Source organism: Rattus rattus, chromosome 4, assembly GCF_011064425.1.
Source record: "Rattus rattus isolate New Zealand chromosome 4, Rrattus_CSIRO_v1, whole genome shotgun sequence".
NCBI lineage: Eukaryota > Metazoa > Chordata > Mammalia > Rodentia > Muridae > Rattus > Rattus rattus.
Genome location: NC_046157.1, coordinates 150636812 through 150653858, shown reverse-complemented (window position 1 = coordinate 150653858; position 17047 = coordinate 150636812). Strand labels below are relative to the sequence as shown.

General features: G+C 43.8%; 1 protein-coding gene across 3 annotated transcripts in view; it reads left to right on the top strand.

Annotated features, from left to right (window-relative positions):
* Positions 1 to 17047, top strand: part of Epha4 (EPH receptor A4) — a 142797-nt gene that overhangs the window by 97375 nt on the left and 28375 nt on the right. For all 3 annotated transcript variants that reach the window (XM_032901430.1, XM_032901432.1, XM_032901431.1), the window contains 3 exons: positions 11558 to 11682; positions 12872 to 13031; positions 14063 to 14174. In XM_032901430.1, coding sequence (XP_032757321.1) covers positions 11558 to 11682; positions 12872 to 13031; positions 14063 to 14174 — 397 coding nt within the window. The remainder of the gene's footprint in view (positions 1 to 11557; positions 11683 to 12871; positions 13032 to 14062; positions 14175 to 17047) is intronic.

The following is a 17047-nucleotide window of genomic DNA, read 5'->3' as shown; positions in this document are numbered from 1 at the left end:
CGGGACTCTCTTGGTCAGTTTCTGAAGAAGGTTTTCAAGCCTTTCTGTGTGTAAATGTGGACATTTGAGTGTGGGAAGCAGGAGGCAAGAGCGAAGCTCTACTGGGCGCATCTATCTATCATGCTGGCGTTTAGAAGCTTGGTGATTAAAACATGTTTAATTGAGGACCGATCTAGATGCTCTGGATGTCAGAAAGCTAAATGTTGTAGCATTGTGCAGCATTGTCAGGGCGATTAGCAGCTGTCTGGGAAACAAAGCAGTCCAGGGTCCAGCTTTTCATTTTGCAGCCTTGGGAGGCACAGAGCTCTCCAGCCGGGCTGACAGTGAAGGAGTAAAGCCTCGGTGTGTAGCAGTTAATCCTTCCCTCTCTTGGCTGCTCTGTACAAGAGGCTTCCTTTACATATTCCAAATGAATTTTGGAGGGACTGTGAGTCACGGAGGACTTGGCTTTGACAAGGGGGTGCTCTATCCAAGTCATATACAGACAGGACAGTTGAAATACTCAATAAGTCTTCAATTTACGTGAGCTTGACACGAGCATTCTTCTCACTAGAAACATCTAAGGTGGAAAAAAAAATGCTGTTGTGCTGTTACCAGATTTACTGCCCTTTACTGTATCTTAATACAGTTGTCTTGTCAGGCAAATTCCTATAAAAGACCACCGAGAGGAAAGGCTTGTTTTCCTGTTGCCTCAAACTGGCATCCTGACTTAGCAGGAAGTACATGTGTGGAGTCCTGCGGTGTTTCTGTTGGCAAGTGTTGGGCTACACTTGTCAGATTGCACCAACAAACCTCTTGAGAAACACGCAGTGAAACACACATCTCAGAAGGTACTCAGTGCAGGGATACCAGAGCAGGGGTAGGTGCTCTTGACTCCTTACAGAGTCCTGTGAGATTCTAGGACCATCCCTATGGGGCAAATAAAGTAGTGTCCGTTAAAAGGGAAATGACAATGTAACTATTGTCTTCGCCAAGCGCAGGGATCCTGGTATTTCCATCACATTGTGTTTTTGAAGCCACGGTGACTCCATTCTACAGAAGTGTCCCTCTTTCTTGACTTGTTTAGGTTTTTTCCTGACCAGGAAGGTTTACCAGGGGTTCGGGATCAGTCTTTCTGTGATAAGTACAGTAAATCACTATGTCCGATAACCTTAATATTTGTTTTATGGTCTTGTTGTCATGCCAATTGTGAACAAGAAAAGTAGGTGATATTCTCACATGTCACCACTGGCATTGTCTCTAAGCAGACACCTATTGGATTATCACGTCACAAAGCACAGAATGACAGAATACTATGAATCTTCCAAAAACCTCACTTGTGCTACTTATCCCTCTTCCAAGTCCAAATATTATTACCTTTGTGTTATCTTTTGTGCTATCTCCATTCTTTGAGTTAGTTCAATGGGAGGTGATTCAAAACCAGATGGTGTGTGATTTGTGTGCGAGCAGAGGCCATGACTACTGACTTAGGAGGTTGGGAAAACCACCACAGTGACTGTGTGGTAGTTAGAACTACTACTGTGGAAAGGAAAGTTAGCTTTTAAACATACAATTTCTCAGTCAAGGGCATGGTAGCACTGCCTTTAATCCCAGAGCTTTGGAGGCAGAGGCGGGTGGATCTCTGAGTTTCAGGCCAGACTGGTCCACAGAGTGAGTTTCAGGACGGCCAGGGCTACCTTCAAGACCTGCCCCCAGAAACCCACTTCTGCTAGCTTGGCCTCCATAATAAAGTTTCTATAATGTTCCCAAATTGGTACCACCACTGGGGAGCAAATGTTCCCATGAGCCTGTGGGGGTACAGTTCCCATTCAAATCCTAACAGAAAGAAAGAAGATGTGCAGCTTTCTATAGACCAGTGGGTGAGAAGTGGGTGCTAGCATATGGCTCCGAAATTCACCAGTTACAGAATTATCTTAAGGAAGCTACACTACTTTGTCTCCTCATCTATAAGATGGGATAATAATAGTGCTTGCTTCAGGAAGTTGGTGGGGATTAATTCCTACAAGAGATTTTGAATAAGGCTTGGTACATCACTGCTGCCTAATGTGGGTTCATCTTTTTTTTTTTTTTTTTTTTTTTTTTTTTTTTTTTTTTTTTCGAGCTGGGACCCAACCCAGGGCCTTGTGCTTGCTAGGTGCGCTCTACCACTGAGAGCTAAATTCCCAACCCAATGTGGGTTCATATCGTGTGTGTGTGTGTGTGTGTGTGTGTGTGTGTGTGTGTGTGTGTGTGTGTGTGTGTGTGTAAGTGTACAGTGAGGGTGGACAGCTCCCTTCTCATTTCTGTGACCAGCTCTGACCCACATGGATCCACATCTTCAACTGTGTGCTGCTAATTATGCAACAGAGACGAAATTATCTCTATTTCTATAGAGAAAAGCTAACCCAACCGCACTCTCCTCTCTATCTCATATGGACACAGGCTCAGCCAAATCCCTTGGCCCAGTATTTTGTCATTTTGATGAGCTTATTTTTGTTGAGCCTATTGTTGGAAGAAGGCTCATGTGTCCCGCAGAGCCTCAACTTCTGCCTCTGGCCCTGCTCACCTCAGGGTAACACGCTCCGGTTCTTCACAAATGAGTGGGGATCTGTCCGCCATCCATAGCCAGGAACTGGAAGGAACCTGGACACCATTCTGGCAGCTTCAGACCACAGATCAATCTTTAGTTGGCCACAGTACACTACACTTCATTTGAGTTCATTGTTATGAAAATGTCTTTTTTTCGGCTAAATGGCCCCACTTTGCTCCAATGGGCACCTGCTGTAGCCCTCAACACCCACAAGTGGGTTACTGCAATGAAACATAATTTCTTGCTGAAGTCACATTCAGTTGGTGGGGAGAGCTGGCATCAGGCCTCCAGGAGAGGCCGTGGTTGGCATCAACCTCCAGTTGGCAGATTACAGATGAGAGAGAATGGAGAGTCACAAGGGGGATATTCATGAGCGAGTCTAGAAAATACGTAATTACTTCAACCAAATTCCATAGTCCCAGACTCAGTCATATGATCGTCATTGGATACAAAGGGAGTCTAGGAATGTGGTTTTTTTGGCTGGGCAGCTCCATCTTTGAAACAGCTATTTGGATAAAGGGAACTCACATCTCTGGACAGTAAGTAAATGGAGAGGGTCCTGCTACCTCCCACCGCAGCACACAAGCCCTTTACACGAAAGTTAACAACATCACATCCTATTGTTCCAAGTTTTATAGATGACTTTCCGTAAAGAGTTGAAAATAATTTGCTGTCTACCTCTTGGCAGTGGGGGTGGGGGGAAAGACAACTGTATTAAAGCTTTGATTCCACATTAAGCCAAAAATAAAGACCGGGTGACAGCCCGTGTAAAGCCTGAGCCCCTAAACTGTTCCGTCGAAGCCTTATTAGTGTTTCAAAATGAGATTCTTGAACTCACTCCTTGGGTGCATGGCTCAGCTGTACCCTTCAGTAAGCATTCGCATGCCCTGCCTGCGTTGTAGTATTTGTTGAAAATACATGCTGCACTTCCCTCTAAAAAAAAATCACTGTCTGGGAAAGATGCAATCGTCCTGTGTTTCAAAGTTTTAAAATTAATCCATATGGACCCATCCGTATTTAAATGTAAATAGATGTCATTTAATTCAGACTCTTCTGAAGATTTTGGCTGAAAATCAAGCTGTGTGTTTTTTGTCAATGTGACAAACAGCAGATGATACAACTTTTGGTTTTCCGTACCTTTTGTTTAGTTTGTCTTTTATTTTTTTTTCTCCACCCCCAATTTGGGGTGGTTGTTGTGGGGTTTCGTCTGTTTGTTTCCTTTGTTTTGTTTCGTTTTTTTGAGGCAAGGTCTCACATTGTAACTCAGTCTGATCTTAAACTATTAAGCCCAGCATGGTTCTGAAATCAGGGTCACCTTCTTGCCTCCACCCCTGGGATTACAGATGTGTACCACCAAGCCCAGCTGCTTTGTCTCAAAAGGATACGGTGCTCACGGGATGCCGTAATTTAACAACTTAAGGAAGAGCTGTAGGGCGTAGGGTAAGGTTCTCACACAGGGATCCTGGGGCAGTTGCCTTTGAGTTTTTAAAGGAATTTACTTGACAAAGGAGGGCGGATAGCAAGAGTAATCTAACTGATCGAATGTGCTACAAACATCACGTGTGTCTGAAGCTTTTAAATACCATAAGAATAATAGTGTAAATAAATACCATAAGAATAATAGCAAAACAAAACAAAACAAAACGAAAACACAAAACAGAGTGTGTAGCCTCTTCGAGGTGCTCTGCGGTTAGGTCCTTGTGCCATACGCACTGCTGAGTCCATGAGAAATTCTTCTCTCTCCTTGAATGTGGAAGGAAGCCATGACTGTTAGCACCGGCATTCTTAGCTTCTCTGCGGTGTAAAACCTTTAATCACCAGGATATCATTAGTGCTCTGAAGCACTTCATTTTGGTGCTTGACAACATTTTAAAATGCACAAACCTTTGAGATGAAGCAAATCAGAGCTGTGGCGTTGACTTGAGAGAGGAAAGACTGAACAAAACCCACCTTAAAACGGCAAGTAATTAAATTTAAATATGCTGTTTGAATAAAGCAGAGGTATTTATAAACTGTGCATTCAGTTTTCCTATTAGGAAGAGAGCCCTGAAGTACACATCGTCTATTTAAATTCAGATTCCAGGGCAGGAGGAAGGAATTAGCCGCCTCGCTGTGGCCAAGTCATCTTCAGGCCAAACAATGACCATGTACCCTTAACATCTACTCATTCAGGCTTCTAGACTTTGAAGGGTTGATTTTGCTCTTCCACCATTGCCCCCAAACCTAAGTTGAGCCAGGATTGAAAAGCAGTTGGGTTATTTGAGCTCTTTTCTTTTGCCCTATAAATATACACCCCAACAGTTTTCACTCATAGCTCACGATGCTTGCAGGACACAAGAAAGCAATGGACTACGTATAGCCTAGGAGTTAAGTACATCTTAACCTGGGTCTTTTCTCCTTGTCTCCTTTTCTGTTGTTCCCCATCCCCATTTGGGTATCACAAGCACCAAACTGAGGCAGTAAAATGACTTGTAGGTGTTTAATGGCAAGTCATTGAGGAAGTGAATAAAAGAAAATTGCAGTATTCACATCAGTAGGGAGCAGGGAGAAGTGCTGAGCTTTGAACCAAAGAAAGTTAAATTTGCCATGTTCTTAAAGGGAGCCACCTCTGTTTGACATCAAAGCATTCCCTGTAATTCTTCCTCCCGGTGAAATGTGCCACCGTTAGTCACGATGGAGCCCTCTAATCTATGCGGTTTCTGTTTATCCAAAACACACTCGACACACTCGGAGATAAAACCACATGTGCCTTCTGAATGCTCTGTGGTCTTTCGCAAACCTGATGCAACCTTAGGTGCAGAGCAAATGGAGAGTCTAAATTCTCATTTTCTCAGGGATATGTGGAATTCTGAATGTCTTAATGGGGGTTGGCGGAAGTTGGGGAAATGTGTGAGGTTTATCTTGGTTTTCTATTAGACAGCTCGATCCATTCAGCTTCCAAACTTGAGTGAATTTTCCCTTTTATCTTCTCTAGGTTTTGCTTTATTTCACAATAATTTTACTTGTTTCCGTTGGTGTGGGGAAAGACAGTCCATTCTAGTTGTTTAATCTTGGTGCTCCTAGTCTAACTGCAGAGGGCTCTTATGTGGCGTGATGGATGTTCCCAGGGACATACAGTGATGTCTCCCGCTCCAGCTGCCTGTCTGCAGTGGTCCATACAGTCTTAGATAGCAAGAGGAAAGCTGGGTACCTTCCTGGGTTGCAGGAAATGACCTAGAAATCCCAACTACGCCCTTCCTCGCAATTAAGCCGGTCAGGAAAACTATTTGCATCCACCCTAGAGGTACAGATGAGAAACAGTGAGTAAATTGTCAACACCTCTGTCATCCTAAAGAGCAGTCCCTCAGAATGTCTGGAACAGGTGCAGCGAAGCCTGGCTTTCCCGTTAACTTACATTTGAATGACATTTTACAGCCTGCGTGTTTGAAAAGTGTTCAGAAACGTCACATGGACCTCGCAAACAAAGATCCCATTTATAATTAGGACTGTCATCTGCTTCGCCGCCTATTGTCAATGTCTTGGTTAAGCTAAGTGACAAAACTAAACCCACAAAAGGTCACGAGAGGTGGAAGCTGAAGGGGAGGGGATTGAAGGAACACTGGAGGCTGGCACTTAATATTCAGGAAATGCTTCACTGTCCACAACAAAAAGGTAGATCAATTTTAAGATTTAGCTTATTATTATTCACTCCAATGTACTGACCACAGTACTCTATGCTGGACACCCCGAATCCTGAGCTGTAGTGACAAGCAGCATTCTAGCAGCTTAAGCTTGTGTCTGGAATCTTTTACTAATGAAACGTTTGGGCAAGAAAAGATGAGGGACATCTCCAAGATGGAAACTTATTAGTTTCCATCATTGTAGAGTGAGACACATTTTCCCTCCTCAAATTGTTTTTTTAAGTCAGTCGAGCATTCTACCCAATCATTTAGGTGAAAAATATTTAAGGTATACGGATTGAATAATTATTTTTCTTCTTTTCTTTATCCTCCCCCCCCTCTCTTTCTCTCTTTCTTTCTTTCTTATGCATTGGGGGAGATCTTCCACACAGAACCAGAGAGAAAATTTCTGTTCGTTTGTCCCAGCTTCACCCTTATGTATCCTGCTTCCTCCTCATGAAAGTCTTTTAGACAGGGTCTCATGTGGCATGAGCTGGCCCTTGGATTTACAGTGCAGCAGTATTTAACCTTGAGTCTCTGACCTGCATCGACCTCTCCAGTGCTTAGATTACAGACGCGCTCCACCGTTTCTCAACGTAGATGTCAGAAAAAACTTGACCATACCACACTGGCCTTACCTCAGTCAGAGCTATGTTGTGACCCCTGGTACCTTTCTCCTTATCCCAGCCTCCGGTCCCAGTACTGTCTTGTCCTATGCAGTGCTTCTCCAATATAAATTCCTAAGCAGAGACATAAAGCTTACTCTCTTTTTTGGAATGGCTGAATGGTCATGTTGGTATGGTTTGTAAGTAAAAGAGGAAATGAAGAATATCCTTGGGGTTAAAAAAATTTTCCTTGGTACTAAGAAGAAGTTGCTCCCTTACCCACATCTCAAACTAGGACAATTGTCATCTGTTTGCTATTCAGAACATTGCCACAAAACCCTGGAAATTATGGGCATAATTGAATGAGAACATAAATCTTTATTTAGATATCACCCTTTCATCCTGCTTGCCTTTACAAGCTTCATAGCCACCTTTCCCTAACCATAGATTACCAGTTAGTGTCATTATTCCTTCTCGCTGTATGTCACAGCAAAGTTCTGGCATTTAAAACAGGCAGACGTACATAGAACTGGGATCATAGTTTGATGGTAGAGTACTTACTTGCAAAGAATTCTCAGGGCTCTGGGTAGGATTCCAGCACTACAATGAAGAAGAAGATGATGGTGACGGTGATGGTGAGGTGGTAGGATGATAATGATGATGATGACGACGACGATGACAATGTAAGGTTAAAACCTGGTGTGGTGGTATATCTTTATAATCATAACACTCAGGCAGAGGCAGGTGGATCTCTTGAGTTCAAGGTCAGTCTGTTCTACAGAGTAAGTTCCAGGACAACAAAAGCTAGACAGAGAAACCCTGTCTCGAACAAACAGAGCCAAGCAAAACCAATACATTTCTAGATGGCCTGGGGAAGGGCAGGTGTGCATAGGTACCAGTGATAGTATTAGGGTGGTCCTAGAGCAGGACCATTGAGCTCTAACAAAGGCTGGGGTTGCTCTATGTAAAGTTAGATTGTTTTTTTTTTTTTTAACATTCTCAGTAATTCTGAGTATGCCAAGGTCAGGATCTCAAGTCAGTGCCTGGATAGCCTCAATGTTTCTTGAATGCTGGGTAATCTCACATTTTAACAAAGTTTGGCAGGGCGAGAGTACCCAGCGAAGGCTGATAACATAGGTTCAGTTACATTTTATATTGTTATGATTATCTGTCATTAATTAGGAGTGATAACAGTCCTTAACTCATTAATGGGAAGTTTCCTTGCAATATAACACAGTTTCAGATAAATATTACATATTCATGATACACGTTGTTGGGGACTGGAGGGTGGTGGTACATGGGTAGTGTAAGAAGACGATGCTTGGGAACAACTGGGCTAAGGGACCAACTGGGACATTCCATTGCCAAGTGCCTCGTCGAGGGAAATGAGCTGCAGGCAGGCACACGCAGCAAGCTGATGGCTTCCAGATGTAGAGTTGGAGGCTGCGTCGGAAACAGGATAGATAGAAAAAGGCGAGGGGCGAGCCCATATGTGGCTTGTGATGTGGAGGACATCCAAGTTGCCTCTTTCCCAAAGTGGCAGGATGGCAGAGCTGACGTTTTCCCAGGCCCGAGTTCTTCCCAGGGGAGGGACGGAGATCTTCTGTGAGAGGGCTCCATGTGCAAATGCCTGCCTGACTTAGGTATATTTCCTGTCCTTACCAGGCCATAGATGGCTTTTGTCACTGTGCCCAGTTAAACACCCTGTCCTTCCCCCAAGAACAGCTGTTCAATCAAGAATTCAAATGCAACAGTCACATTTGGGGGCACTTTTGGTAAATTAGAGCTATGCATTCTGTATTTCTGTAGATGGTCCCAAACACCAAGCATCAACTCCGAATTCTTCGGACTGGCCTCATCCGATCGGTTTCACTGTCTTTCCTTCCCACTGCATTTCTCTTTTGTTTCTCTCTCTCCTGCATTTCTATGACAGATCCCTTCTGTCCATTTTCGTCCCATCAGTACACATCAATTTCCCAAGTAAGCATACATTGAGCCTATTCTGTTAACGGAGAGATTGTATTGTCTCCCTGCTTGAGAATTTCCAATAGCCAGGCTGAGCTCAGATCCCTTTTGAGCGGCTGCAGGAATGCTGCTGCTCCAACTTCAAAAATGGAAATTGGATTCATTTCCCATGCCGCGGTGTCCTCATAACGGAGCCAGAGAGAAGCCATTTTAGTTCAGCGCCACTCTCTGGGGGTATCCAGGCTACCGTTGCCCAGAGACTCTGTCAATTTTTTTTTTTTTCAGGATCCAACCCAGACTGTTTCTGAGAGAAAGTTCATTTGATAATTTTCTGATTTGCTTCCCTCCTGCCTCTTCTGTAATGGCTTCACTTTTCTATTTCATTTCCCAATCTCGAACTTCAGAGCTTAAAGAGCCCCCTTTCACGGAATGTATGCTAAAGTGCTCTGTTAGGCAATATATTTATTACCTGGAGTGAAATGGCTTTTCACAGCCAGGCGGCCTCCTGAGCCTGGCTGCCTCTCTACCTCTATATTTAAGAAACTTGCTTCTTGAATTCTATAGGATAAAAGTTCTATGCAACCAGCACAGAAAAAGAAAGTGTGTGTGTGTGTGTGTGTGTGTGTGTGTGTGTATGTGTGTGTGTGTGTGTGTGTTAATACATCTAACGAGCACATTTCCGTTCTTCATTTTCCTCAGATGTTCAGTGGCTTCCATATGTCTGCTGCATACAGCTTTGTTCATCCAGTTGGGGTATTACTAACCTTGGCCTTGCCTTTGATGGAGACCATGTGTATACACTGTATCTTTCAATGGTGTTTATGTCTGAGTTCCAATCTGGAATAGCTTTGGATATGGGGGGGGGGGAGATGGATGTTGGGAGGGGTGTCTGAACTTGGACTTGTGTTTCCATCCTAGGGCATCCCTAACAGAGATGTCAGGCTGTCAGTATCTGCCTCTAGACATCACTGAACGGGTCTCTCCACTCTACTCTGTTGCTAGGATACATAAGTATCATGTATGGTCAGGCAGGTCTGGACTCCTTCCATATCTGTTTCTGGTGTTAACTTATTTTACTTTATCCTTTCTGCATTGCGAGTTGGAAGCCCTATGGGCACATGGGTGGATAACGTTCATTTCTTGGAAGCTCGTTTTCACATTCTCACAGTTTGGGGAATAAGGTGAATATGCATTCAATTTATCGAGCCCCCTAATCTCTGGTTTTTGAGGCCAGCTTTGTGAGATAAGATGAAAGATTCCTCTTCTCTCTGGGGATCGCACGTTGTTGGCACTGGCCCATGTCTGTCATAGCAGTCCTTGCTAACAGCTGGCCAGAGATGACAACTCACAGGAGAGATGCGAGCATTGGGCAGCCTGGTTTCATAAATCTCTAGTATGTACCACCTTCCCCCCACCACCCCAGTAGCATACCCAAGGAAACTAGTTTCATGTTATTCTCGGTGGAAAGGAAGCTTTGCTACCCACTAGGCATGAGAACAACTTCAGCCTCTTGTAAAATAGTCGCATAATGTCGCATAATGTCACTTAGGTCCAGAGAGACCATCATGGATTTTATTCATGTTCTTCTTTATTTGCGTGGCCGTGCTTAAATGGAGAAGTCTTGCTGTAATTAAGCAGTACTTTTATTTGTATTGGAAAGTGTATAAATCGCTTGCCTTCCAGCATTCCCACGGTAACTGTGGAAGAATGGCAAATCCCTCTGCTTGTATAAACTTAAGTATCAATCAGTAAGATGCCTCAGCACTTGGAGGTAGGGTAGAAGAAGGCTTGCTTGGCTTGAATAGAGATTTGCTTGAGGCCGCTATGACTGGTAAAGGGACACCTCAGGCAGGGAGCCCTGTACCCATGGCACAATAGCAAAAGCAGTTTCAGGAACTAGGAAGACTGAGGTCCTAAAGTCACCCAACCCTTGGCTTCACAGTTGATTGTGTGTGTGTGTGTGTGTGTGTGTGTGTGTGAATACACACCCATTTCCATGTCCAGTTTTGCAGTGGTCATAGGAGGACCTCAGGTATAGAAGAATATCCACGGCCCATGTCTTAAGGTTTCCATTTCTGTGAGGAAACACCATGACAAAGACAATTCTTATAATGGCAAACACTTAGTTGGGGCTGGATTACAGTCCATTATTATCATGATAGGAAGCTTGGCAACTTGCAGGCAGATGTGGTGCTGGAGGAACTGAGAGTTCTGCATGTTGATTTGAAGGGTGTAGAAGGGTTGTCTTTTGCACTGAGCAAAGCCCACCTCTAGTGACACACCTCCTCCAACAAGGCCATGCCTCCCCCAATAAGGCCACACCTCCTAATAGTGCTAAAATTAAAACCAGGAACCTATGGGAGCCAAACCTAGCCAAATTTCCACAGTCCTCTGATCCTTCCCCACTCACCTCTCTCCTTCCAGAGTTACAAATCAGTGCCAACCACACCCAGCTTTTCTGTGGGTACTGGCAATCCAAACTCAGGTCCTCATGATTGCAGAGCAAGCCTTACCCCTTCCCCACAGAGCCACACCCTCAGTCCCCTCACAGATGATCTTTTAAAGACAATCCCTATACAAAGGAAGGTCTGGAGGCAACAGCATTGATAAATGCTCTTGTCTGGAGAAGGGCACCGTGGCCAGCGGGAAGGCAAGCACTCTGAAGCTGAGTGAAATTGTTGAGGTGTGGTTCCTAAAGTGTGTTTCTTTCCAAAGTAAAATTATTATTTCGGCCTGTCTTTCTTTTTTCTCCCCAATAGCACCATCATCCATTGCTTTGGTCCAGGCTAAAGAAGTTACAAGATACAGTGTGGCTCTGGCTTGGCTGGAACCGGATCGACCAAACGGAGTCATCTTAGAATATGAAGTGAAATATTATGAAAAGGTATTTCTTTCTTCTTTGCCTTCTTCCTCTCTCTCCTTCCCTTTCTCTTTCTGTTCCTTTCTTTGTGTTGTTCAAGTGTTAGCGCAGTAGCAGTAAAAGAAAATCAAATGCATCTCAATTCCCAACAAATCTGATTATGAAATGTAATATTTGGCTCGTTATCTTGAAAAACACACACAATGTTCTAATATAATTATATTTTCTTTTGAGTACAAGAAATCAAGACCTAATCTATATACCTTCTATCATGGAGCATGACTCATAACTGCTAAAATAATGATATGTTTAAGCAGATCACTGCTGTTCAAAATAAAGGTGTGGGTTTTGATCACTTCTAACAGAAAATTGGCTGAGGGAAATTACATTCTTCAGCCCTTTATAGAAAGGCATTAATTTAGCAAATAATTTGTCTCTTAGTGGACAGAGTTCTGAACAGAGTTATTTGCATCCAAGCTTGTCCAGAAAATGAACAATCAGCCTCCCCCTAACCCCACCTCAGATTTTTTTTTTTCAAGACAGTGTTTCTCTGTGTAGCCCTGACAGTTCTGAAACTCACTTTGTAGACCAGGCTGGCCTCAAATTTAGGGTCCCAACTACCTCCTGCATGCTGGGATTAAAGGAGTCTCTTATTGGCTTCCTTATTTGAAGTAGAAGGGGGACTGGATTATTTAATTGAAATCAGATTATAATAATTTTTACTACTTTCCAGACAGAAAAGAGGCCTTTATAAGGGAGGCAGGGTGTCAAGTAGAAGGAATAGAACTGGGTGGTTCCCAGTTCCCAGTTGTGTCCCAGTCCATTGCACGTTAAGGAGAACTCAGAGGACACGTGGGATAAGGGTCTGAAATAAAAGATCATGATTCCAATTTCAATTTCTTAATTTGGAAGAAAAAAAAAATCATCGGCCATCACTTGATATTCCTTTCAAAAACAGATGGATTCGTTCTCGAAACTCTCAAAAGATTATAAACAAAAACCTAGAAGGATCAATGTCAACAACGACCCTGAACTCTTTCTTTTAACCTGGAAAAAGCGACTCCCGTACTTCAATACTGCAGAGCACTGCGGAGAACATGGGGCTTAGAGAATGTACCCAGGGTCTTGTCACTTGCTTCCAGACTCCTGGGGATCTGGAGTCAGAGGACTCACTCATTTCGCACCTCACCAATTATGTTTTGCTCTAATGTAGGATCAGAATGAACGAAGCTATCGCATAGTTCGGACAGCTGCCAGGAACACAGATATCAAAGGCCTGAATCCTTTGACTTCTTACGTCTTCCACGTGCGAGCCAGGACCGCCGCTGGCTATGGAGACTTCAGCGAACCCTTAGAAGTCACTACCAATACAGGTAACAGAGAGCACCCAGGCGCCACCCACTCATTTCTAGGTTGAACCCCACTCTAGTGAAACCCAAAGAGCTGAGTTTAGGTTGTTTTTCTAGGTAAGCATTTAGCTCCGGTGGATATTTGCATGAAACAGAATAGCCAGTGTCTACCTCCTAGAAACCCTCGTGCTGTTTGAAGAATATTTTTCATAAGAGTTTCCCGTCTGTCTTCCTATGAACAAAAAACAATGTCGATGTTTATCTTTTTGAACCTTCTACCAACCATGAATAATGGGTTTGCTAACCTGACTAATTGAAGGTTCTGTAGTCACCCCACTTTAAGAAAAAGAGTTTTCTTCCTGAGAAGATTAAAGAAGGAACCAAAATTACCCTTTTCCCCCCCTCCTACTTATTTCTAGGAATCTGTTTAAATAGTGTCATTAGTGTGCATGTGTTTTTAAGTCCTTTGTAGCAACATTAAGCCTTGCTCCCTGGAGAGCTGGAATGGCTAACTGAACACAAGTTTACAGAGCGAGAGCTCTCCACCTCCTTAATTACTTAACCCAGACTGGGCCTACTTGATAAGGAGATGGCTAGGACAGAATTTTCAACGTCTGTTACAGACACACATTGTTCTTATTGGCAGATTATTACGTGAGGATGAAGAAGACAGATGGGAAAGTTGGGATGACTACTGTAAGGGACACTGTCATCCTCGGTGTTATATAGGAAGGCTAAAAGGAAGGGGGGTGCTTTGAGCTGCCCTCTAATAGGTTTGATTTTAACAGCTGTGGATGAAGATAAAACAAACCTTAGGAATTTTCCAAGTGTGCTTTTCACCCAGGAATATAGGTTTTCATTACGTGAGAGTTTCGGCCTCAAGAAGATATTAAGGCATCAATATATATATTTTTATACTCATTGCAGAGTGGTTGTGTGTGGGATTTGCTTAACAGATGCTGTGGCATGGATGTACTAACATGGATGTCGAATGAGCTAACAAGTTCCACCTCTTCCGACTGCCCCCTATGTGACCCCCTGTAATTGTCTTCTAGTGCCTTCCCGAATCATTGGCGACGGGGCCAACTCTACCGTCCTGCTGGTCTCCGTCTCTGGCAGTGTAGTGCTCGTGGTCATTCTCATTGCGGCGTTTGTGATCAGCCGTAGGTAAGGACAGAAGCGCCTCTGCCTCCTTCCCAGCTTTCTGCAGGAGGCTTGTGTCTTCTCTTGCATGCCGGTACCATTTAGCTCTTGGTTAAGCCTAAACTCTGCACGTGCCCAAAGGTGAGAAAAGCTGTATGAAATGCAGACCCCAGAAGTGGAGCATGGATTTGTTTTCTTCTATAAGATAGCAGTGGTTGTTGCCTGCCTCAAAGCGCTGTTGGCAAGGAACTTTGATAAACATGTTAGGTACCACAGGAACACTAGGTGTTTCAGCATGATATTGGTTAACAAGAATTGGTAAGAAATGTGAGCACCGCGCCTCCCCATCTCTCATCTGACGACCTCAGCATTTTCAGAACTCTCATTGATCATTCCGGGCCCAGTGATGTTTCTCTTGGAAGAGAATCCGATTGGGCAGCATATGTATCCCATGTGCCTTTAAGAAGGTGTACGTTGATGCTTGCAAGAGAAAGAGAAATAGCGATGGCTTGGTTGCATGGTCTTGAGAGCAATCCTCTTCCTATCACCTCTGTCCAGTTGTTCACGCTGACCAATGGTGTCACGGGGTACAGATTCTCAGCAGCAGCCATGACGATTCTTGTCTTAGCCACTTCTCACCATATCCCACCTTCACAGTTTCCCACAGCACGGCTTTTGTTGTAAATATGATCTTCTTTACTACAAAGCTCTTCAAGTGACAGAGGATGACAGTGACATAAGGAAGATAACGGTACTTATCCTTGTTGCTAGTAGTTGGAGCTCTGTTTAGACCCCAACAGCCATGCTTGGCCCTCAGGCCACCCACCGACTGTCAGATTGTCCCATCCCCCTCCTGATGATCTCACCCATGTCTCTGGCTGTCTCTATTACATTTGCAAGCCACAGTGCTGTTACTTCCCATGGACGTGCATTGACATTAGGATGATGAACTGATGTAAGAGTTTGCCTGAGTGGCCCAGGCATCTTCTACTATCTTGATTCCAAGTCCGTTTGTTCACTCCAGTACTAGCGCACTATGAGAAGATGTATTGCTCTGTATGGTGGCTCTGTGTTCGTCATTGGCTCCATTCCTCTTCTTTGCACAGTCTGTAAGTAGGCATAGTCAACTAGAGCTGTGAGATTACATCTCCAAGAAGGAAAAATGTGAAAGGCGATCAAGACTTTTCTTTATCTGAGGCCCTGTCGTGAGATTTTGTTTCTGTATACGTGTCATGTAAGGGATGCATTGTGTGGTGCATAGGAAGTGGTACATGATCCTGAGCTTGTCCAGTTGCAGGGAGAAGAATGAGATGGGGTAGGGTGGGGCTAGAAATTGGCCACTGTGTGATGCTTAGGGCACATGAGCACTTCATGCACTCGGCAAATGAACTCATCTTGTACATTGAAGTCATCGTGTGGTCCAGCTTTTCTGTAAATTTCTTTTCTTTCTATTCTTTCACATTTTTTTTTTGGTTGTTTTGAAAGTGTCCCCAAACACAACAGTCAGACTCAAGCAGTTACAGAGATAAATCACTCCTGTCGCTGTTCCATGTCAAACATTAGCTTTGGTGAGAAGAAAGAAAAGCAGCAACATTAAAATGCAGAGGGACAGAATTATTAAAAATTGGGGCTGCAGAAGGCAGCATCCTCAAGTCTGAGGACTTAATTCCCTTTGTGCTTTTATTGATCATTTTATTATGGAAAGGAAGAGCAGCAAACGGATGCATGAGATTTCCAATTATGAGGCCATCCCCTCCTTAGAGAATTGAGCCTGTCAGGTTACCTAGTGATGATTCCTGCTCCTTCTCCCCATTAAAAAAAAAAAGTCACTTCCCAAGACTGATAAACACTGCTTGGTGATTGGTCCTCGATGGATCAGTTTTTAGAAAATGAAATGTCAGCCCCTTGCCCTCATATTGATTCTTCCTTAGTCCCGGCCATAAAGCTGTCAGGGGAAGGGCTGCCTGGAGCCAGGTAGCTGACAGGCCTGCAGCGCCAGGGTGCTCACTCAGCTAATTCTTCTTGCTACCAGGCTGTCTGCTCTGTTTATCTGGGACAGCTACATGTATTTAAATAGGACAACAGGTGAGCAGAGAGGAGGAGACAAAGAAGTGTGACCCAGGCCTTCAGTTAGAGTACAAGTGACAGGTAATAAATGGCACCTTGAAACGGTCTTGCCCGGCCTAGGCCAACAGTGTGAAGAGGTCACAGACTGAGCATCTGATCTTCAAGAAGCCAGGTCACCTTTGCCTGTCACCATCTCTTGCTTCTGAGAGCCACAGAACGTTGCTGTCGGACAGGATGGTGGAAGCCAGGCATGGTGACATTGAGCACTGGGGAAGCTGAGGTAGGAGGATTGGGAAGTTGGGGCTAGCCCTTGTCTATAGGGAAGCAGAGCCCTTGTGAGCTGAGCCGAATCTCACAGTTGTTGGCATGTCAGTGTGGATGGAAAAAGACTCAGAGGAAGAAAAAGCTCGAGAGCTTCTGGTGGCCACCAGGAGAAAAAAATCTGTTTGTTGCTAATTTGTTATTTAAGGGGAAACTGCCTCGGGCTCCCACAATTGGCATGTTGCTAGATTTTAAAATAAGTGGTGTTTATTTATTTTATTGTATTCATTTAATTTATGAGAAGCCAGAACTTGAGGTAAGCAGGAATAATCCCCTCTTTCAGTCAGAAGGTTCAGCTTTCTTTCCTTTTCTTTTGTTTTTCTTTTCTCTCTTTCATTCTCTTTCTTCTTGGCCAACTTGAACATGCGTTTAGGAATTTTTGATCGAAGAACGAAATTATTGCATTTAGAGATTTTAAGTATTCAACAGCAAGCAACATGAAATGCTGCCCAGCTGTGGCAATTATGTTGACTGAGATGTTTTTACAACCCATATAATGTCAGGTAAAT